Below are 22954 nucleotides of genomic sequence, written 5' to 3' on the forward strand. Positions count from 1 at the left end.
CAGTATCGATTTCAACGTATCGGTATTGTATAGAAATTGTATAGTAGAATGTAGAATTTGTGATTTTAAAAATTCAGTTAAATCATTAAAATGGAATACAGAAATCACGAAAATTTTTATAAAAAAAATTATAAAAAAGGATTTCATAGAGCCCTAAAAATTAAATTGTTAAACTTAATATATTGTTGTTAAATTATGAGTTTCATAAATTCACCTAACTAGACATGCTTTTGGATAACAAACATTTAATTTAACCATTAAAACTGAATCCAGAAAAAGTTAAACGGAAAACACAGAATTTGGTAATTTCATCAAGCCCTATGAGCAACGACTGAGATGAATGATGATGTGGGAGAGACAGCACTGAAGTCAACGTTACCTCTGCCAGAGCCGGCTGGACAACCAGCACGTCCTTCTGGGCTTCAACACAATCTCTGAGAGCCTGCGGCACGGCGTACTGTCCCAAGAAGTTTGGAAGATGCCGCCTTGTAAGCCTGTCGAAAGAGACAAAATGCTCAAAAAAGTAAAAAAAAGTTGTACATATTTAGTGTACATTTTCACTATTCACACAATTATGCACAGTATATTATGGAAGCTTGTTTCCGCCACAGAATGAAACAATTTAAAGGATAATTGTGACTTTTCATCTCATAATTCTAACTTCTTTTCTCAGAATTGTGTGATATAAATTCGCAATTGCGAGTTATAAAAATCATAATTGCGAGTTATAAAGTCCAATTCTTTTTTTCTTCAGAAAGACTTTATAACTCGCAATTGAGATGAAGATGAGGGAATGTAATAAATGTAATAGAAGTGTAATGTAATGTAATGGAAAAACAACAGTTCCGAGTTTGTAACTATCCCCCCCCCATTTTTGATCATTGATCTGAACTCAAATGGTTGTAATTCATGAATGCTTTGGAATATGGTTAGTCTCTTTTTAAAGGTGGGGTAAGCGATATTTGAAAAACGCTGTTTGAAAGTTAGTCGGACCGACACGACAACAAATGTGTAGCCAATCAGCATTAGGGGGCGTATGACGGTGGAGGAGAGAGAACGAGCAAGAGGGAGATGTGAAGAAAGACTGTAGAAAGAGAGATGGCTGAGAGACATTACAAAAGAGAAAAGCTTATAAAAATATCACTGGAAAGAGCTTTAAGACCAGTGTTAATATTAGAAAAGCTTTCCAGCGCTGGAGAAGGCCTGAAAACAGACGTGGGGGTTGCTTTGATTCGCTCCACATGTGAGTAACACTGGGTTTGAGTGTCATGTGTGTCTGGAGCTGCTGTGCTGTTGGCAACGAACAACCAACTCTTGTTTGTATTTACTCTTGAGTATGTATGTTAATTTTTTGTGCTTCCTTGTCGTTCGTTTATCATCTTCGCTTCATTTTTCGTGAAGCATTATTTTGTTGAACTTCTGCTACGATAAACAGACATCCACTCTTGCAATGCGTGTGTAACGGAGGCCAGCTAGTGAGAGTTGAGCAGGCTGACGACTGCTAGAGAATGCTGTGTTTAACGCATGCTAGCGATCGGGGTTCGAGAAAGGGCGATAGGATTGGAGGGTGAGCTTTGGAGACGGAGCAATGAAAAGAGGGGTGTGTTTATTTGGGTTTTCAAATATCAACAATGTTCAAAAACGACTTTGAGAAATAAGATACTGCACCTTTAAAGAGGACACTCAGCAGATTATTGTAGAAAAAGCAGCTTCAATAAAATGAAAGTGTAAAAAAAAGTTATAGAAGTTTAACCTGTAAATTCTCAGTGTGCCGGAAACGGATCATTTGGTGCACTTTCTACTGCCTTTTTTCAGACATTATTTATAATGATTACTAAAATATGTGATAATTAAAAAACTTAAACACTCAACAATTCATACTGTGAAAACCGTTTTTCGTAGATACTTTAAAACCGGTACTTTAAAACCTTCTGACGGACTAAAATTTTGTCAACTTCAAATTTTTAACGCAACTTGGTTAGACATGTGTCTTTGATTTTATAGCAGTTTTAGAGGCCAAATTACTTAAAATTAATATATATAACTTAAAGGGGTCATATGATGCGATTTCTTGTTTTCCTTTTTTTTTTTTTTTTTTTTTTTTTGTTTGAGCATGAATAAGATTTGAAGAGTTACAAAGTTCAAAGTCTCAAACCTAAAGATACATTCATTGTAAAAGTTAAGGCTCAGCCACGCCTTCCTAAAACCTTTCATTCGATCACGCCTCCACAAATCTACGTCAGTGTGTGGGGGCAGAGTTTCATAACACCACCCAAATGTATACGCAAAGAAGGAAGGGGTAACTTTTATTCTCGCTGTGTTACTGTTGCCGCCGGCACGTCATGTCGTGGAGACGCTGTGTTTTTCGTTGCGAAAGCCAAACTACTTTGTTTGGCCTTCCAAGAGAGGACACAATTAGAAAATAGTGGGCAATTTCATCTTTGCAAGTACAGTCTGGTGCTTCTGACTCACAGACACAGCCTGTAAGTATGTTTTCATATTTCTAGAATTTTCTACTAACTATTCAAACAGTGTTTTGAGCAGTATAGAGTAGCACTTTCTTATCGTTTCTACGATCACAAATGCAGACATGGTTTTATGTTTACATAGTGTTCTCCCCCCATTCTCACTGAGGAAGTGAAGGAGGAAAGGAGACACATTTGAGCAGACGATCAGTGATGTTCAGGATGAGATCAGCGAGCGTCACCTGATGGGAGCCGGAGGAGCCGTGACCGTGAGCACCTGGACGGGCTTCGGCTGCGCTGGCACTGCGGTTAGAGCGGTGTAGGGCATGCTGGGTTTGAGCAGACCCTCCTCTGCACAGCTCACCAACACCTCCAGACGCCTCGCGATGGTGAACGAGGAGAAGTGCAGGAGCAGCAGCTCAGCAGAGCGGCCCAGAGTCCTACAGCAAACACATTCAAAGAGCATTAAAACACCTCACCATGCGTTTCAACCAGGAAGACGTGTGCAGCCGTCAGCTTGCACACACACACACACCAGAGTCATTATAGTCAACTAAAACCATTAAAGAAAAAACATTTTTAAACTTTTTTTTTTTAATTATAATTAAAATTTAAATAATTATTTTCCTTAAGATTGCTACCAAAGCAATGTTCCTCATTTTCATTTTAGTCTAACTCGATACACTAAAATAACCAAAACTGAAATTAAAATGAAAAAAAACACAAACAAAAACTATATACATACAACCGGCGTAGCGTCATAGAACGTCTCTGAAAAGGTTCACGCCCACTTTTAGGGGAAAACAATCCGGCGAGCGCCATACACAGTATCGGATTGAGGACGTGTACTAACCCTTACAAACATGTAATTTGTATTTAAACATTTTTTTTTCACACAGTAGGCTACCCCTATTATGTATTTGTATTTAATCAAATTTTTCCACACAGTATTTTGTATTTTTATTTTATTTTAAATACATTTCCATGTATTTATGCCCATCTCTGCCTGCCATCATCATCAATATCTTGCTGTTATGGAAATATCATGAATTACGGATGATGCTATCAAAAGCTAAATCAGGCTAGTTGTATAGCTGGACAGAAAAGTGCACTCAGTAGCTACTCTAAATATAAAGACATAATATTATACATTTAAAGATGTTTACTTCTTAAAACCGTAGTAAAATCATTCACTGGCTACCTGGTGACTCGATGAGGTACGAGTAAATGTCCGGGTAAGACACTTCTGGCCAATGGGTGGGGTTGTTAGACCAATTTGACGATGGTAGAATGAAAGGGACATGTTTTTAAGTTGCCCAAATTAAGTTTATAAATGTATCGTTCACGCTCTATGGAAAGCAGTGTGGACATATAATTACTCGACATATTTCATCTAAGTGATTTCTGAAGTTACACACGTCTGCCGGCTGTGTACGGACGTTGTTTTGTGCCGCTATTTTGTATTGAAGTCTATGGGAAGTCTGGCTTGTTTTCCCCTAAAAAGGGGCGGTTACGAAATTGACAGTGAAGTTCCCGGATGTGCCGGTTGTATGTATATTAGATATTTTAAAAAGAAAGAAAAACCCACAACAAAATTTAAATTTGTTAAAGAGGACCTATTATGTTTTTTTACATATGTATCTTTAGTGTGTAATGTTGCTGTTTGAGCATGAAAAAGCTCTGCAAAGTTATAAAGCACAAAGTCCCTCCAGCGGGAGTTATTCTCTATATTACTGAACTCCCAGAAACGCCTCCATTGTAGTCTTGAGTTTTCTTCTGGGAACGAACACGTCACAATATTCCTCATTTCAATAATTCCAACCCAAGGCATCCGCAGAATAAAGGTGCGGGCCTGGTTGAGTTAGTTACTAGTGTGGGACATTTCCTAAACACGCTGGTTGACCAATCACAATCAGAGCACAGTGTGCTTTTCAGAAGGAGGGGCTTCATAGAGACAGGAACTAGCTTTTTCCTTCAGTCGCAACTGTTTCATGCCGTTTTTGTCTACTGACATTTTTTGTTTTATCGGGAAGACGTGATGTCAGCTGAATAATGCATGTTGTTAAATAACAGTACAATCCACTGAAAGTAGGGATGTAATCAGGGACGATTAAGCATTTTTTTTAACTGATCGGCCCAAGCCTTTATTTTACATCAGCTGTCAGATTCAGAAATATACGTTTCAATTTAAAGGCAGAGATCTGTAATATCAAACAATACAAAGTTTTGCCTATCAAAGTTGTGTTGTGTCCAAAGTTTGCGTCAGCTCCGTCACAATTTTTTTTTTTATAATTCTGAATAAATCAGGCAATGTCATGGTCATCTTTAACTTTGAGGACCCCTTTCCTATTTCCTGCTCATCGTGGATCTCACAGTAGGACACAGTCCTGAAAGTTTTTTACATTTTTATATTTTATACAATGCTGAAGTCTCTGCAGTCCCAGTTGTTGTTGTAACTTCAGTTGTAAGTTCAGTTTTGTCAACGCCGTCAGTTAACACAGTCAGATGAAGGTTTCTGTTCAATTTGAGATAAATATTTCATTATTTTTCCCATTTATTGTGTTAAAACATTAAAACCGGACTAAGGTCTATTGAAGTCAAGCAAGCATAATAGAGTACGCATACACACCCCATCCTCATACACACCCCATCCATACATATCCCATCCTCTTCATAACATTGAAATTCTAGAGTTACATAGTTCAGTTTAGTGCAGCAGAAAGCAAATTGGTGCAAGCGAGAAATTGGTTAGAGACTGGCGAAAAGGTGAAACAACACTTAATGAAATGAATATGACTAAAGCTAATGGTGGACACAAAGCTCGCTGGCCTGAGCTGGAGGAGAAACTTCACAGATGTGTTCTCCATCAGCGTACAGTTACGTCTCCCTGCACAGTCACTTGCATTTCGAAAATTTGTTTAGGCTCGGCATTTATGATAAATACTGTTTATATGAACACCACTATACCTAACATTATTTCTGAATGTAATAATAAAATGCGACTTAAACAGATTTTTTTTCTCAACAATGCAATTTTGCCCCAATGGTGCATGATGTGGTAGCTAAATCAAGATTTCAGTTTTATTCCAATATATCATGCAGTAACAATAGCCCCTTTCACACATCCAGTCTTTACTGGTAAATTACCGGTAACAGATCATGTGTGAACAGGACCTTTTCAAAAATAGTAAGGGAAGTTGTAACACTATCAGTATTTGGAACTGATGTGTGAATGGTCCGTTACCGGTAAAAAGCCAGAACACTGTTGCTTGTGTGAACAGCACATTTTTGCATTTACCAGTAAAGTCCTTCAGGCAATTTTACGGTAATTTACCGGGATTGCTGTGTGAAAGGGGATATGGAGTGAATTAATGCATTTATAAACCCCTCACTTGGCCTGACAGCCGATGGTCACGGACACCTTCTCTCCGGGTTCAATCTCCAGCATCCGCAGGGATTGAGTCTCCACAGAATCTTCATCTTCACCGTCCTCTACCTCCCCGCTGCCGGAGGCACGCATGTCTTGAGTTTTGCCACTGCTGAGAGACACAGAACTGAGACAGAACTGCTGGCCCGAGTCCCATCCTGCAAACTCACAGCACTTCAGCCTGTGACTCTCTGAGCCCGTGTTTCTGTTTTAGAGAGAGAAGCAACATATGCAACACGAGCAATCAATTTCAACTCATGAAAAGATGTCACAATGTAGTCCTTTTAATTACGTCACATTACTGTAATAAAGGCATTCAAGCATTAAAGGAACAGCACACCTAGTAATGAAATGTCATCACTTACTCATCTGAGTGGCTATCTTTCATTGAAAACGATAGAAGTTCAGCAAAATGTCATTGCTCTCATATATTTTTTTGCTAATTTGGTGCAGCGCAATCAGTCACGCCACACACAACAGCAAATGCCAATCCTGTTTTTCCTGCACATGGGTCATACAGGTTACTCTTTATGGGATTTTTATTTAATTGTATGGAGAAAAAAACAGCTCAGACACTGCTAAACATTTCCTTTAGTGTTCCACAACAGAAGTCACACAGGTTTGGAACTGGCGGTGCGAGATATGCATCTTCTCAGTAATACGGTAATTGTTGTCTTGATGCTGTGGAAGCAGACATTATCGAGTACGTCACTCACTTTGCCTTGACAGTCCTAGTCGAATGACCGAGAATATCAGCACAATTGTGAATGTGTTATTGATTTTATACAACAGTTCAATAAACTAGAAGTTATTTTTGCAAGTCATAAGCAGGGGTCTCCAAACTTTTTTCATTTGAGAGCTACTTTTTAAAAATGAAAGTGGCTGAGAGCTCCTCATGTAACACAATACTTAAATCTCTTAAATAATGTCTCATAACTCTCATATTAACAACTATCCAAACTGTTTTAGACCTAAAAGAGTTTTTGTAGGTCTATATGTCACCCTTAAATGTCAGAGAAAAGAACAGAATCAGAGATTTGTTTTTTTTCCGAAAATTGTACTTTGCATATTATACTGAAAAAACACAATTATAGTTGATTTTAGTTGATCATAACTAGAGATGAAATGGCATGAAAATTTCATTTCATGATTATAGTGACCAAAATGATCACGGTTAATCACAGAATTCAAAAAGTACTAATTCTACACAATGAAATCAATTCACCAAGTTTTACATCGAATATAAAATAATAACATTAAGAATGATGGCCAGATTATCTACTAACATGTACAAGTTCAAATAAAGTTTTGACAAAAAAGGTTTTATGAAAAGATAAACCTCACATATTTCAGACTTTAGAGTCAAAAAAGATAAATTACTGACATTTACAATGCACTTTAGCTTATCTTTTATTATTAATAGTAAAATTCGGTCCGATTTTCCCGTGGCGTATGTCGTTGCTATCCAACCATGCACTGCGCTCTCCACAACGACAAAGAAGTTTTAGTGGCTAATGGATTTCCACCACCGAAAAACGTTTGCTGTAGCTCTGCTACAAGATTTATTAACGGAGAAGAGAAAAACACCCGTAGTATTTGGGTGCACCCCCATCCTTCATGTTGACTGAGCTTTCAATGTTGTTACGGAAAGGGTGAAGCTGATTGGTTGGTTCTTGTCACATGACCTGCGGTGCGCTTGCGGCATTCTGAAAAGTTGAGATTTTTTCATCTCGCTGCACCTGGAAAAACTGAGCGCATCGCTTCAATTATAACGAACTCGAGCGTGCAAAAGACGTGATATGTGAACGGCCCCTTGGCGAGCCACCTCCTGGTACCTGGCTACCACCTACTGGTAGCCCGAGAGAGGTGTTGGAGACCCCTGCATTATAGACACAGTGTCTGTTTTGCTCAATTTCGCCAAGCTAAAATAGTTCCAAACAAAGCTGCAACAGAAGCGAACCCAGCTGACAAACTGTAGTTTGACAAGCTACGCATAAGTTAAAGTAGTTAAGATATAGTCAACTACCCCTCTCAAAAAGTAGTTAGCTAAACTACAAGTTAATATAAAAAATTAGCTAGCTACATTGAAACTTTTTTTTGTTTTTGTTTTTTTACAATGGCATTGTATATTTTGGGGTTTAAAGCAACGTAATGCAAATTATGATTTTAAAGAGTATTGTTTTCATTTGTGAAACTATTCAAAGATACTGACTGTCAAAGTGCAAAATTGCCACAAATGTAACATCAATGCAAGAACAAAATGTATGTAAGTTAAACTGGATGCACAGGAGTAGAGTCAAAAATGCAGATTAAACTCACAGCACATGCAGCGATGGAGCTCATTTTCTGTGAACTGTGAACAATCATGAGCTGCTGGCGTGAACAATGCGCTTCGCTCTGAAACCCGCCACAACCTATTCAGTAAGATCGCAGCCATTGCCGTGTGATATGTGCACTAAGCTATGTCACAATTTTGTTTTCTGTTCGATTAACAGATGCTTTGCCAAAGCAATGACGCAAAACACCACGTTAGTGATCTTTTAGGTTCATTACAAAACAGGACAGAGTAAACTATGGCGGGACAGAGTAAATTATGGCGGGTCATCATTGTAATTAAATCAGAAATAAACATTTGAAATAAGAGTGCAATAAAGCAGGATAATTATCTATTCACCTGTATGTGCTTGAAGTCTTCGACGTAGACAGTTTTAATCTTTCGTTTGCTTAAATTGCATACAACAGTATAACCTATACAAGCCTATTCATGTGAAATATCAACCCACTCCTGTACGTCCTTTACATTTCACTGAGATCGTCTGATGATTATGTAAAGCCTCAAGATGTGCGATATAACTAGGGCTGTGACGGTGGCAGTTTTTTACCACCGTGGTGGTAATGGCCCAACTACCGGCGGTGACACCGTGGTGTGTGTGTCAGCCACGGCGCTACCATTGGGCCTGGGTGGGCCTTTCCCCAATCTCAAGAGATGCTGTTTTTCGTAAGTCTTGTCGTCATGTCCCTGAAGCAGCTTATGAGGATAGATTCATTAATACGGGCTTCAAAGACTGGAAACATTTTTCTGAGGGTTGTGGCAAATATGAAGCCAGCAGGGCACATGCTGCAGCGCTGGGGAAAATGGATGGTTTCAAGCAAAGTCACCTGCCAGGACGGAGAAATATTATTAACCAGCTGAACAACGATGCCAGCGACAAGTCCTTCTTCGAAAGACATAGACAGCACATCATGATGGTACTGCACCACGCTATACAAAATGAGATACTGGAAATCGCAGCATCACTCCTTGTCAAAACAATAAAAGGCAGATTTGCATGATGAGCCGGACACATATTATGCGATTTTAGCAGATGAGTGCAAAGACTTGTCAAAAAGAGAGCTAGTGGCAGTATGCGTCAGATACCTGCACAACGGCACATTGAAAGAACGGGCTGTGGGATTTGTGGAAACGGACAACATGACTGCAGATGCTATATCGGCTAAGATTTTGGAAGTGCTGGAGCCATTGCAGCTGGACCTGGGGTTGTGCGTCGGATTTGGGTTTGACGGCGCATCAGTCATGTCGGGGAACAGAGGAGGGGTACAACAAGACCACAAACGAGAAAAAAGAAACACTTGTAGAAGTGCTCGACGCATGCCCCCGTGATATTTTCCCCAACATGAACAGTCTCCTGCGGGCCCTCCTCACATTGCCCATGACGACATGTACTGTGGAGAGACTCTTTTCAGCTGTCAATCGGATAAAAACAGGCACCAGGGCAACAATGTTGACAGACAGACTGAACTCTTTGTCCCTGCTTTCATTTGAAAGGGAATTGACTGATTCACTGGAATATCAAGACATTCTTGCTGTGTTCAGCACGAAACCCCACTGTCTCCTGCTGTAACAAGCCCCAAGTCCCACAAGCAAGTTTGAATTGAATTGTGTGCATGTGTGATTATTTATCAGCCATCTCGGATTGTTATGCTGTTGTTTATATGGTTAGATATGTTATTCATTTAATTATTCTGAAGAAAAAAGCTACAGGAGAAATAATTGTGGAATGTCGAAATGAAATGTCGATACAGTTCTTCTGTCATTCTGAATTTATGAGAAACAGTTAAATAATTTTGGACAGTTCCCTGCCCGCCGTGCTGGGTAAATAAATGGAGAGAGAAACAGACCCTCCAAAGATATAATTGAACGTATTGAACGTTCAAAAGAGATAAATGAAGTTAGTAGCCTGGCAAGCCTCAATCGGCTCAATCCGAGGGGCGGGATAAACGGTTGTCTCTCAAAATCCCTCTGCACGCAATAGGACAGCGCTACAACCAATCAGAGCAACGAAGGCAGCTAGTTGGTATATTAAACTTTTGCCGTATCCAGTCGGCAAAACTCCCAACACATCTTCCTTTTTTAAAAATGACTTAAAGCAACACTAAGGAACATTGTTTACCTTAAAATAATGTTTTCCAAAATCGTATTAGTGGTTCATCAAGTCGTAACAGGGTGAAAGGCACTTCTGGATTCGCTTTGCAGCCCTATATCTGCTATAACCACACTATGCAAGTTTGCCAAACCGGGTCGCGTTTCTGTAGTTCTAATGAGACATAAGAAAACTACAAATTTGACTTGCTTTACGTCAAGCATTACAATAGTCATTATTTAGTTTTTCTTTGTTTCTGATGTCGCAATACATCATATTTTCATGAAATCATGCAAAATACTCGACATTGTCTGTGGACGTCGTTCATTTCAAAGCCGGTGCTGGATAAACAGCGAGCGTGCGGGCAGCGAAATTATTTACAACAGCGGTAATGGACAATTCCGCTTCCAACCTGTAGGGCAACCGAAGAGGAAAAGTTCCTTAGTGTTGCTTTAAGTGCCGTTCTTTGCTCTTTTCTCAAAGAAACGCTTAACTTCAAGTCCTCCAGAGTCGCGGCCAAAGCCGGTTCGAAAGACCGCTGTTCGCCAGCAGCAGCAGCCATTCTTTGTTTTCAAGTAGCAGGGAACCGTCGCAACTCTGTCGTCATCACTTTATATTGTATGTGTACTGGAAGCTACTGTCACCAAGACAAATTCCTTGTATGCGCAAGCATACTTGGCAATAAAGCTCTTTCTGATTCTGATTCTGATTATGTTAAGCCCGCCCACCGTCTCTATACATGATGTGATTGGCCTGACCTGAGTTTGGTTTTTCCAGCTCGAAAGTCAACAGAGAGTTGGTAGACCACACTGGCTGCAAAATAAAATTTGCTGCCGCTAGGGTGCGTCTAGATTTCTAGGCTATGAAGTTAGGCTTACTGCCAAGGTGTATGTCTTTGTCCGCTTCAGCACTGAGCTGAGGACAGCGACACAAGAGCCACACAGGTAGGCTACTGAGTCGCTGTCCTCAGTACCGCAGAAAAGTGCTGGAACGGAGATGAAGGGGAACCCGTTTTTTTGGGGAGGCTTATTTTAACTGGCCCATCCAATTTTCTGGAGGCCCACCTACAATCAAAATCCTGGCGCCGCTAGTGGTGTGTGTGTGTGTTTGGTAACAGCGCGTGTCTATTTTAGCATTAGTGAAACACCACACTACAGCCTGTACAACATTGAAATACATATCAGTAAATATTGGTAACCTAAATAATATAAGTTACATATTTAAAAAAACATTTGTTTTATATTTTCCGACAAAGACGCTTTATATAGCCTACCGCTCTGCGCTTGGAGAGGGATGTGGGACACAAGCAGGACAGAGACCATCTCTTTTCTGATATCTTCATGTTTTCTCCTGATGTTCCAACAACGGACACTTGTTGTAAAAGGTCTGAAGAGCGAATTTTATCTTCCGCAGTGTCAAGACATTTAGGCTATGTTTGATTTTGTGCTGCCAGCGAAAGCGAAACTAAAATCCCAAGTGTGTGTGAAATGCACTCGACAAATGCACAAATAAACTTGACGCGCCTTACCATAATAACAAGCGCAAACTGTGTTAAATAGAATTTGATGTGCAAGCAAAAAGGCATCAGGCCTATTCTATTCGCCTTTATACTGTGGTAAAGTAGAAAAAAAACGCTGTAGGACAAATTAAAAGTGAATCAAAGGAAGAAACGTTTATAATCCCCCAGCGAAAATGGTCTAGACCAGAGTGAAGATTTGGGAAAAGAAACAAGATATTTCACGTCCAATGGAATATTGATAATCGGGTGACCAGATTGCAAAACATAAGCCGACAAAGCTTAAATGTATGGGCTCACGTGATGTACCTCTCTCATTCGGCAAGAATCCAAATGCTTCCGGCAGACGGTCGTACAAATCGTTTTACGCCAAAAGAGTAACACTTGAACTTGACGCACAACGCAATGATGGCAATTGACACCTCTCAACAACACACACAGTTCAAACACACAGGGCTGGGCAACCGCGTTCGTCATTACGTTGTGCATCAAGTTCAAGGGTTACTCTTTTGGCGTAAATCGATGTCTTACGGCCGTCTGCTGGAAGCTAGTTATTTTAGTCGATAAAGTTTTAAATATGGATATTTTTCGTACACAAACGCATCGCTTCACTTCAGAAGGCCTTTATTAACCCGCCAGAGCTGCGTGGATCACTTTTATCATGGATGGATGCACTTTGATGGACTTCCAAAGACATACAGCCATTCACTCCCATTATAAAGCTTGGAAGAGCCAGGACATTTTTTTTATATAAATCTGATTGTATTCGTCTGAAAGAAGAATATCATATACACCTAGGATGACTTCAGGGTGAGTAAATCATGGGCTAATTTAGATTTTTGGGTGAACTATCCCTTTAAGTGACTCATTAAGACAGTGACTTGCTGCCACATGCTGGCAGTTTTAGCTTCATATTTAAAGTATCATTTCATTAAAAAAGGTTAATAAAACTAATTTCATATTTTAATACTTAACATGCATTTAAAACATTAATCTCATTGCATTATTTATTGCAATTGTAATTATAGTGTAAATACATCTAAATTCAGCTTCTGTGCCACTTCTGCAGTGCAAAAATGGATTTTGATATTCAGATTTGATTTATTTGATTTATTTACCACGGAGGAAAAGATTCAGGAGGTAAAAGTCTTTAACCAGATGCACTTTAAACAGTCAGTGTTCGATGAAGAGGGATGAAGAGGTGTTTTAGATAACACTAGGCAAGTGCCTGTATCTTGTTATTTTAATTTAATGTATTGATTAAATGTAACAAAAGATAAAGGATAAATTCCCCGGAAATCAATTCAAGGTGACAAATATCGCCTTTTAATGGAAAAGTTAAATTCACTGCTGTGAACTGACCACTGCTCAGAAAATGAAAATCATCAGCAACCAGTCATTCATTGATACCAGCATGAAAAACACTGCAAAATATTGTCTGATTATTACGATCAACAAAATACCTGGATTGACAAAATCCCAGAAAAATCAATATAATTTTTGGTCAATGTCACCCCAATTTGGTAAATAAATTAAAGGATTTTCGTTCTAATTAAAACTAACTAACATGTGTGCGTGTGTGAACTCACTGGATCCAGATCAGCAGCTCCTTGCAGTGTCCCAGTAGGAGAGGCCCAAACTGTGTTTCCTGGCTGACCTGAAGCCCACCCTTATTCTCCAGCAAACTGTGAATCTCAGCGTCGGGCATTTTCAGCTCCGAGGGGTTTGGACTATCAGAAACACACACGGAGAGAAGATGTGAGGGGAGAAAGTCATGACTGTAAGTGAATGAATGTTTCAATTCACGATTATGACAGTTTGGTTTGTGACTGGTTTGTTGTAAAAAGAGTTGCAATTAGCAATTGAATTGTCTTTTTTGTTTTCTTCTTTTATGAAACAAAACAACAAATATTGCACAGGGTAGAATGCCAAGAATTTAATATTTTAAATAGTGATGTCCTACTTTTTTTTTTTTTTTACCGAAACCAAAATTAAAGTTTCGGTAATTACATTTAACTGGGCAACTGATCTCCTTATTTCATTTACTCAACTGATCAAATTAGTTCTTAGAACAAACTTTTCAATGACTGGTTTAATTCATGATGCAGTTTATAATTAATTATGTCATTAATTATGTAATTATGTCAATTATGGAGAGGAGTGTTCAGTTTGAACACTTTCCAACACTTGTGCTGAATGGCCCCTTAAAGATGCTGAGTGGTACTTCATTGGTCTCTGGACTGTCATTGGAAAAACTGTTGACAGTTTAGATTTTTTCCGTTCACATTATACATAACACAGCCTGCTAAAGTGTTCGCTTTCTCAAATTACTGAGAACACGCACTGTTTGTTTAATCCCCCTCTCGAAGTTCATTTTTCGAGTTTTTGAACATATACAGTTATATGACATTTCCAGTTTACAAGCCGTTTTATTGATGCCTTTCCGCAGTTAAAACACTGATTAAGCGATTACATGTGACATGATACACATTTCAGTAAATTCTACTATATCTTTCAACATACCTCCTGAAATATATTTCGTGTTATAACTCGTCAAGCAGAAAGAGATGATCGCTTTCACATGTGTAATGGTTGGGATGCTAAAAATGATTTTAATAAACAACTGTTACCCAATCACAGCAGTGGGTGTTGACTTCTAAGTCTCGTGTGGTGTGCTCAAATTCTGTGAGTGGACAGCAAAACACATGTAAAATTTGCCGGTTTTCTCGGATAAATGGCAGTCGGTGTAAACGTGGCCACGCAGGAGCAAGGGAAGACGTCACCTGTGCTGAACGGGCGTCATGCAGAGAGCTCTCCAGCAGTAGAGCGACTGACTGCTCTCCAACACCACCACATTCACCACGTCACCGCGAGCAGGTCTGAAGCCCGACGGCACCATCAGAGACTCCAGGCTGAAGAACACGCTGTCCTCCACGACGCCACTGTTGCCTTGTGTTCTCGTCACACTGACCTGAGAGACAGACGGCACAAGAGTCCTGAGCAACGCACGAACGCTCAGCACAAATGACAATAACTTGACTTATCACAACTAAATTCCCATTCCAGCTCTGGTTTCTGCATTTGACAAGTCACCTTCATTTTTGTAGCGCTTGTGCTTGAATGGTTTAAAACCACATTAAAATGCACACACGTGAATCGATAAGCAGAACAGAAATTTTAGTTTTATAACAAGTATCTAATTCCTGATCTTAACTCTTTCCCCGCCAGCATTTTTTTTTTTAAAAGTTGCCAGGCAGCGCTTTTGATCATTTTCACAAAAAATGTCATGGCCCACAGAATATCTGATTGTATGAATAGCTGAACATGCAGTATATCAAAAGAAAGAACAGACCCTCTGCTTAAAAAAAATAAAAAAAAATAATAATAATTCTAGCTCAAGGGTGTCCAAACTCAGTCCCGGAGGGCCACTGTCCTGCAGAGTTTATCTTCAACTCTCCTCAACACACCTGCCTGAAGTTTCTAGCCTAGTAAGAGCTTGGTCAGCTGGTTCAGGAGTGTTTGATTAGGGTTGGAGCTGAACTCTGCAGGACAGTGGCCCTCCAGGAGCAAGGTTGGACACCCCTGTTCTTGCTTCATGCATTCTTTATCATCAACATTTGAATGTGGATACGTTTCATTAAAAAAAGCAATATTGAGCAAAAAAGCTGGAAAAAAATAAATAAATCACATTTTTAATCAAAGACTACATCTGGATCGGATTCAGAACAGTGATCAAAACTCAGATGGAGTAGATCGAGTCCATCAACACCCCCAAAGCTTCACAGTCCTGTACCTCGTCCTGGGTCGACATTTCATACAGTAACATTAGGCAGTTTTGATTTACAGTCAAACCAAAATAATATTAAACCAAATTTATATCGTTTTACTAGTGGGTGCAGGACACTATAGTTCATTTATGTAAGTGAGGATAGCAAAATAAACTGACATATTATACCCAAAAATTCTTCATACAGAGACTACCAGTAAAATTTATAAATATTTGGGACCAAAAATTATTCAGACACTTTGACTTTAAACCACAAACTGAACAAAATGAATTATTGCTTGGTAATTGGTTGAGCTAAATGGGTATTATCTAATTGTGTAGTTAAATTTAACAGCTGACAGATATTCAACATGATTCATTTGTGAGACAGTCTAACAGAAGGATGGCCAAAACCAGTGAAATATCAACTGATATGATAACTCTGAGTTCTTGTCATATTTTATTACCATTTTCTAAACTATAGGGAATAAACTGTGATAATGTGAGAAATGTTGAAGGTGTCTGAATAAATTTTGGTTGGACTGTATATTCTGTTTAATGTTGATGATCGCGTTATTTTACATATGCATATGATTATGAGATCACTTGTTTCTGCTGCTTTTTCACATATTTTTTGATCAGGAGATTCAGCACTTTTTCACCTCTACCGTATAACAGTGAAAAAACACGGAAAATTCCGTCAATGGCGGGGAACGCCGATTCCAGAATTGGAACAGATTTTCAATTCCCAACCCTACCCTAGCCAGGACATCCCTAAGTGTGATCACTCTTGACTTTTAGAGAGCCCAGATTTTCGCACATGCCCAGCGTGAGAATGACTGACCCCGTCCATGCGGCGGTAACGCAGTGGAGAGACAGCTTGAGCCTGACTGCTACATTCTGCAGGACTGACCACATACTGCGCCAGCACCCAGTCACCCTTCATCGGCTCGAACCCTGAAACACACACACACACACACCATCAACACTCTGTGAAACTGATTTAAAAACACTGTTGCATTTCTTTTTTACCATTTAAAAAACAATTTTTATATGTGATGTTTGTATGTATTTTACATATGAAATTCTTTGTTGTTTTTTCAGTTTTTCCTCTTTTACACAGCCAGGATCAGCTTTATGTGGCATTGCCTCCTCTGCTCAAATCCTTCTCTCGGTGTAATGGATTCGTGATCTCAACAAAACCTAAATGTTTTTAGACCATTTGACACATCAGAGACAGACCAGCTGCAAAAACCCTGTAAAGGGTTCAAATTCAAACTTTTGAAAGTGAATAGCAACCTTCACTCCGTTCATCATAGAAAGAGGTCGCATCACTTCAGAAGACCTGGAGTCATATAGATTACTTTTACACTACCTACATGTCCTTTTTCATGCTTGAAACTGTTGCACCTCATTGACTTCTCTGGACAAAAACAGCTAAAAGATTAAAGCTTCACTATAAATTTGGGTAGCTGGCTAACTTAAATCAGTATTCAGTTTTTATTACAATCTATTGTTGAAATATAAACAGTGGCTGTACTAAAAACTAATTGTTTTGACAGATTTATTCAAATACATTAAGCTGTTAACTTTCAGTCCCATTTTTTGAGCACAGACCTGTAAATGACATTTCCAGCTTAAATTGTTATAAATGATGCTCTCGAGTTTTCTCTTCTAGCTGACTAATGAGTTAATATTCATTGAATGACTTTTCTGAGGTAAATGTGACATACTATTGTTTACAAGCTGTTTTATTGACATCTTTCCTTGGTTGAAACACTGATTAATCGATTACATGAGACATGATTGATTTCAGTAAGTGGTTCTGTTATCTTTCAACATTCCTTCTGATGTTCATTCATGTTAATTGCTATAACCAGTAGTAAAGAGGAACAGACAACCGGTTGAATTTGAAAGGTCAATTTAAATGCTGAGACTTTGTTTCATAGCAAAAGAAATGCACAAAGCATATTGTGGTTATTGGATGGGAGGCGCTGTTCACGCATCAACTGAAAACAGCATAGACTAAAAGATTGAATTTGGGGATTTGAGAATCAATATTGTTCATTAAAAAGATGATCGTATAAAATCAAGAAATTGTAAAAGCCTAATTTCAGCCATAACCCAATGTTTTTCTTTTTGCTCTTTCTGTAAAAAATAATAAATCAGTTTTTATTGAAATGTACAAAATTTCTGCATTATTACTACTAGCCTAAGAGGATTGTTGCAACTGGCTGCAAGCCCCTGGATTTGAATAACAGCATCTATTCTCCTTTCTCTTTATTACTGTACCTCACCATGACTGTGAAGACCAAGTATTAAGACATCCAACATGTGTCACTGACATGGGCGCTTGTGTTCATCGATGTCATGTCACAGAGTTCAGAATAAATTCAGTTTTATAGCTCAAACTAGTGTTCATTTTTTTTTTAACGAAATTATGACAAAAGATTTCCGTTGACAACCTTTTCTTTTTATGACTTACGATGACAAAACGACACCAACGCCACTAAACGATAACTGTGATTATATCAACATGCAATTTCGATGACAAAAAATATGTTTTTAAACAAGCCTCTACAAGCTTTCCTGTTTGCGGTTACCAGATGTCAAGATTTTAAAATCGCCCAATCAGAGCTTTTCTTGGATACATTTTCTGCCAGGTGTTGTTTTTTTTTCACTTAATATTTGCAATCTGACAACTATGCGCGCACACTCTCTCTACACTGCGGAAGCAGCGGCAATCTGAAAACACAGAAAACACAGACAAACAAGTAAACTGGAATTCAGCGATCTCCATTTGAGATATTCTTCTTAAATTGAAGTGTAAATCAGTCAGTCTGTGTTCCTTTATGAGCTGCTTGCACTGGTTTCGGTGACTAAACCTAAGATCCATCCTTCTCAGTGACGTACTGTTATAAATCCACACATGGATCTCGACTACATGAATAAATGCACTTGCGCAGCTCTGTGTGACAAAACACAATACTTTTTTTGCTGTTGTTTTAATAGAAAAACATGAATGTAATTTGGAATTATTGAAATTACTATGAGGAATTTCACAAGTTTTCATTTGTGAGAGAATGTGTTAATCCATGACAAATAGCCTGTTAAAAAACCCCTCAGGAAAAGGTAAAGGATAAGGTAAAATAAGCCATGAGTAGGAGTTGACATTCTTTAGATTTGTGCTTATACTGTATATGAAAGTGCAATAATTCTGATGAAATGCAATTATTTCTTCTTTCCGATTTATCAATTTACGTTTTCATTATCTAAAACACATTTAGTCGACTAAAACTTGACTAAACAAAAACAGGACAAGGTTGACTAAATATGATAAAAACTAAAAAGAACATTTGACACAGGACTAAATTTAAGACTACAAAAATAGCTGGCAAAATTAACACAATAAATGCTTTTTGGGGAAATTCAATCATGCTGGGGAAATTGTTTTGTGTTCAGACAGTTACAGATACATGATAAAAGCCCTTTAATTATTGACACATTGAAATACAATATCAGTATGTGAGCTGCAATAAAGGCCTGTCACAGCATCCTATTGAGCATTAAGTGAATAAACTGCTCTTCTGACCTTCGCAGAGAGCCGATCGTGGGAAAAACGTGGTCTGGTTTATAAGTCCTCCATCCCGATCACATGACGTCACTGTTCCAATCAGAGGCCTGGGTTTGTCATCCTGATTGAGTGCCTCTGATCCTCCACTCTCCCACATGTCCTTCTGTAGCTCCACCTGAAAACAACAAAACAAACTGTACACATCATTTACTTTTTAATAAATGCATTCCAAAATCAACAACACTTCAAATAAAAAAAGATGCTCATAATATCACTGCTTTCGAAAAGAGGTTAATGAACAACACCTAGACTGCACAATCAGTTACTTTTCACTCTCACAACACAACTATAGAAATACCCAATAAATCAATGATTCTCAACCCTGTTCCTGGAGACAGTGTGTGTGTGTGGTCAAAGTCAGATCTGTCTGTTAAAAATAGACAGATTGTGAGTCTCTGGTCTCTTTATTTTCGTAAAAAATGTTTTAAATTTAGATGTCTAACTAAAGCCACAATTTTATTGTGTTAATCAGCAAGAAATTCCTTCATTTTTAGTCGTCTACCCTGTTTTTTGACAGGTTGAGAATGGTGTGATGGGGTTAAAGACTGTAACCGGTTTGAAGGGAGACATTACCTTCAGTTTTATATATTTCTTTATTTTGTCTCTCTCTCATATTGTGCTCTTCTCCCGGGTCACCATATTTCTACAACACTGTCTTTCTGCTGCTGATGTGGCTGCCATTTCTGACATAGGATGCTTGTTAGTGTTTAAGTGGACACATTACATCAAATATTCTATTCATAACAAAATTATGAGTTGTCAAGTATACCTTTACTGAAACCATGACTATTTTTTTTTTTTGTATTAAAATTATTCATAAATGAAATGAAAAACTCAACCCTGTCACAAGTTTGCAACCCAGAAACAATGAGAAATATACATATATGTGAGAGTTTGAGGGGGGTTGAGGTTTTTTGCACAAAATGGCCATTGCTCCTTGTGTAGTGTAGGAGAGTAGACCATATATGGCAGCAATGAAATAGGCTATATTGTACAAAATAAAATTTTGAAAAATAATAATTTTCCATCTTTTTTTTTAGTTGTTAAGCTTGACAGTACACTCCCTGACTATAATACACATCAAAAATATGAATATGTATGACGCTACTTACCATCTCCGGCACCACTGTTAAAGAGACCGAATGATGTCATTTCAGGTAAATGTTGTCACATATGGGTGGAGTCTAAATTATTCTAGGCAGAGAATAGTTGGCGTGACGGGGTTGAGTTCAGACAGGGACATCACTTTATAGTAACATAATATTTTTCACAAGAATGTAAAAAATAGCCTACTTACAATACTGGCAAAAATTATAGACACCGTGCACATTTTGTACACAAGTACAAATTCAGTGAAGTGCTTCAGGGACATGACAAAATGCATACAACAGAAATAAGACATTATTTTAGGGGTTGGGGGATCGATTCACATATGAATTGCAATTCTATCTTCTGGCGATTCACAAATTTCAAAAATCGATTTTCTAAAGTGTTACATTTCATAAACTTGGCTGTACTATTTAATGTAAGGATGTAGGTAAAAATTCAGCTCTCTTTCACAGCTTATTGCACTTCATTGGACATACCAAAGTAAACCAACAGTTTAAAACGTCTAAGGGGCTGAAATATTACCAAATATATATAAACTGTAAATATTTTGTTGTATTTGAACAAACCAGCCAGAAAGCAGGAAAACGTTTAAAAGAGTTTGAAAAAATTGGTTGACACTAAATGTTATTGTTTTACTGATAAGCTCTCCTTAATACCTTGACATGTTTCAACTGAATTGACAAACATGTCAAGGTAAGCAAGGAGTCCTAATATCAGTAAAGATGTGTGTTTTAATGCTTTATTGAACACAAATATTAAGCCTATTAAGAGCAAGAAGATATAAGAAGAGCAGATGCGAGTCAGAATGCCAACTGTAAATGTGTAAGTTACTCTGTGCTCATTCATGGACATTCATCTCACCCTGAGCGCCCTCCACTGTCCATGAGCTCCTTCCCGGACGGCCAGGGCCTGAACCGAGTCTCCCACACACAGCACGACTCCTCCTAACACAACTTTGGATGTGAAATACACCGCATGATCTATGAGACCATAATCCGCGCACAGATGCGTCACGACGCCCGTCTGCACCTGCCGGATCTGCGCCACACCTGAACACAGACACAGACAGACACACACACACACACACACACACACACACACACACCTCAGTCTCACCTGTACGCGCGGGGCCTGCTTTACAATAACACATGATCCACTAACCCTCAGAGTGAAGATCCTGCTCCTCCTCATCCTCATGAGCTCTGCGCCACAGTGGGGAAAGCAGCTTAGACATGAAACACTGCACGACGCTCACCATGGTCTGTCTGCTACCAAACAGAGCTGACCTTCACCAATAGCACTTCACAAACAGCGCAAATATTGTTGTTTAGAGTTCCCAGTACCAGATGAAGGACACATGTGTCCTCACAGTGAGACACCGCTTGCACGTGTGACGTGTAGACGCTTGATAAAGCTAGTACGCGATCAACACGTGACGATGAAAATTTAATGTTTGGTAAAACTAAAGTTTGCTGCACACTCCTCCTGCCACATTTTCCATTAAAAAAAGGTACGAGTACACAAGTGTTCAGGCTCAATTACGAATAGGAAAACATGATAAAATTATGTCATTTGTATTAGGCCATTATTGATTGTCAACGCACGCGATTAATTCAAAATCCTTTATGCGTTAAAATAATATTATATTGATTTGCAAATAACGCACTGATTGCACATTGTATTTATGCACAAACACATTTCACTACACAGACATTCAGGATAATATTTTGATTTGTCATGTGTTGCTGTGTTTAGAATAATGGGGTAATTATTTGTAGTCAGTCGAAACAGACCCCCTGGTGCTCTTCGGTCACCTTTGACCGAAAAGTTTTACATTGAAATCGTAGCTTCATCGGAATGTTACAAAAACCTGGTGACTTTTATGGCACCTGGTATATGAACACACACAAAAATTGAGGTCATGAGGTCAATTCACAGACAACATTATATTCATGGCAAAATTCAAACGGGACCAGAAAATAATTATTTATTATTATTTTCTCACATTCACTTGCATTGACGATTTTTCAACCTAGAGGTCCAGTGGGGTTAGCGGAAGGGGCGCGGGACTTACCAGCTCGTGGAGAAATAGGAGGTATATGTCTCCCGGACATGGATGGCCTCCCGTGCGGAGTTGTTGCTGCCCACTCGGGTTACTGCCTGTAGGCCAGCAACTTCCCTGTCTGCAGCTGGTGGTGGTCCTGCACGTCTTGCAGTTGCCCTGGTTGGCGTCTTGGAGGTCCTCCTCAGGAAATTATGCAGGACACAGGTAGCCTTCATACAGGCATCCACATTTGCAGGGCTGACCCCAATGACTCTGTACATATGCCATTGAGACGTGAGAATACCAAAGGTATTCTCAACTATCAGCCTTGCATGTGACAGCCTGAAGTTGAATACTCTGCGCTGCTAGAGTGGTTGGAGCCAGGAAAAGGCCGCATGAGGTTGGGGCGCAGTGGGAAGGCTTCATCAGCAACAAAAACATGTGGCTGCGGTCCTAGATGCTCAGCTCCCGGCAGCAGAGCATCCTGTGGCAGGCCAAGACTCCCGTCCAGTAGTGCCCGGCCGAAGGTGGAGTTGGCCAGGACACCGCCGTCACTCGTCCTCCCGTAGCT

At 39.1% G+C, this 22954-nt stretch overlaps 1 protein-coding gene across 1 annotated transcript in view; it reads right to left on the minus strand.

Annotated features, from left to right (window-relative positions):
- Positions 1-21771, minus strand: part of mov10l1 (Mov10 like RNA helicase 1) — a 44488-nt gene extending 22717 nt beyond the window's left edge. Inside the window, exons 1-9 of the mRNA XM_079876192.1 lie at positions 21501-21771; positions 21201-21388; positions 19188-19344; positions 16440-16552; positions 14613-14800; positions 13419-13559; positions 5858-6097; positions 2708-2905; positions 380-494 (exon numbers count right to left, since the gene is read on the minus strand). Coding sequence (XP_079732318.1) covers positions 380-494; positions 2708-2905; positions 5858-6097; positions 13419-13559; positions 14613-14800; positions 16440-16552; positions 19188-19344; positions 21201-21388; positions 21501-21597 — 1437 coding nt within the window. The 5' untranslated portion in view covers positions 21598-21771. The remainder of the gene's footprint in view (positions 1-379; positions 495-2707; positions 2906-5857; positions 6098-13418; positions 13560-14612; positions 14801-16439; positions 16553-19187; positions 19345-21200; positions 21389-21500) is intronic.
- Positions 21772-22954: the final 1183 nt, after the last annotated feature.

This window comes from Squalius cephalus (assembly GCF_949319135.1).
Source record: "Squalius cephalus genome assembly, chromosome: 7".
NCBI lineage: Eukaryota > Metazoa > Chordata > Actinopteri > Cypriniformes > Leuciscidae > Squalius > Squalius cephalus.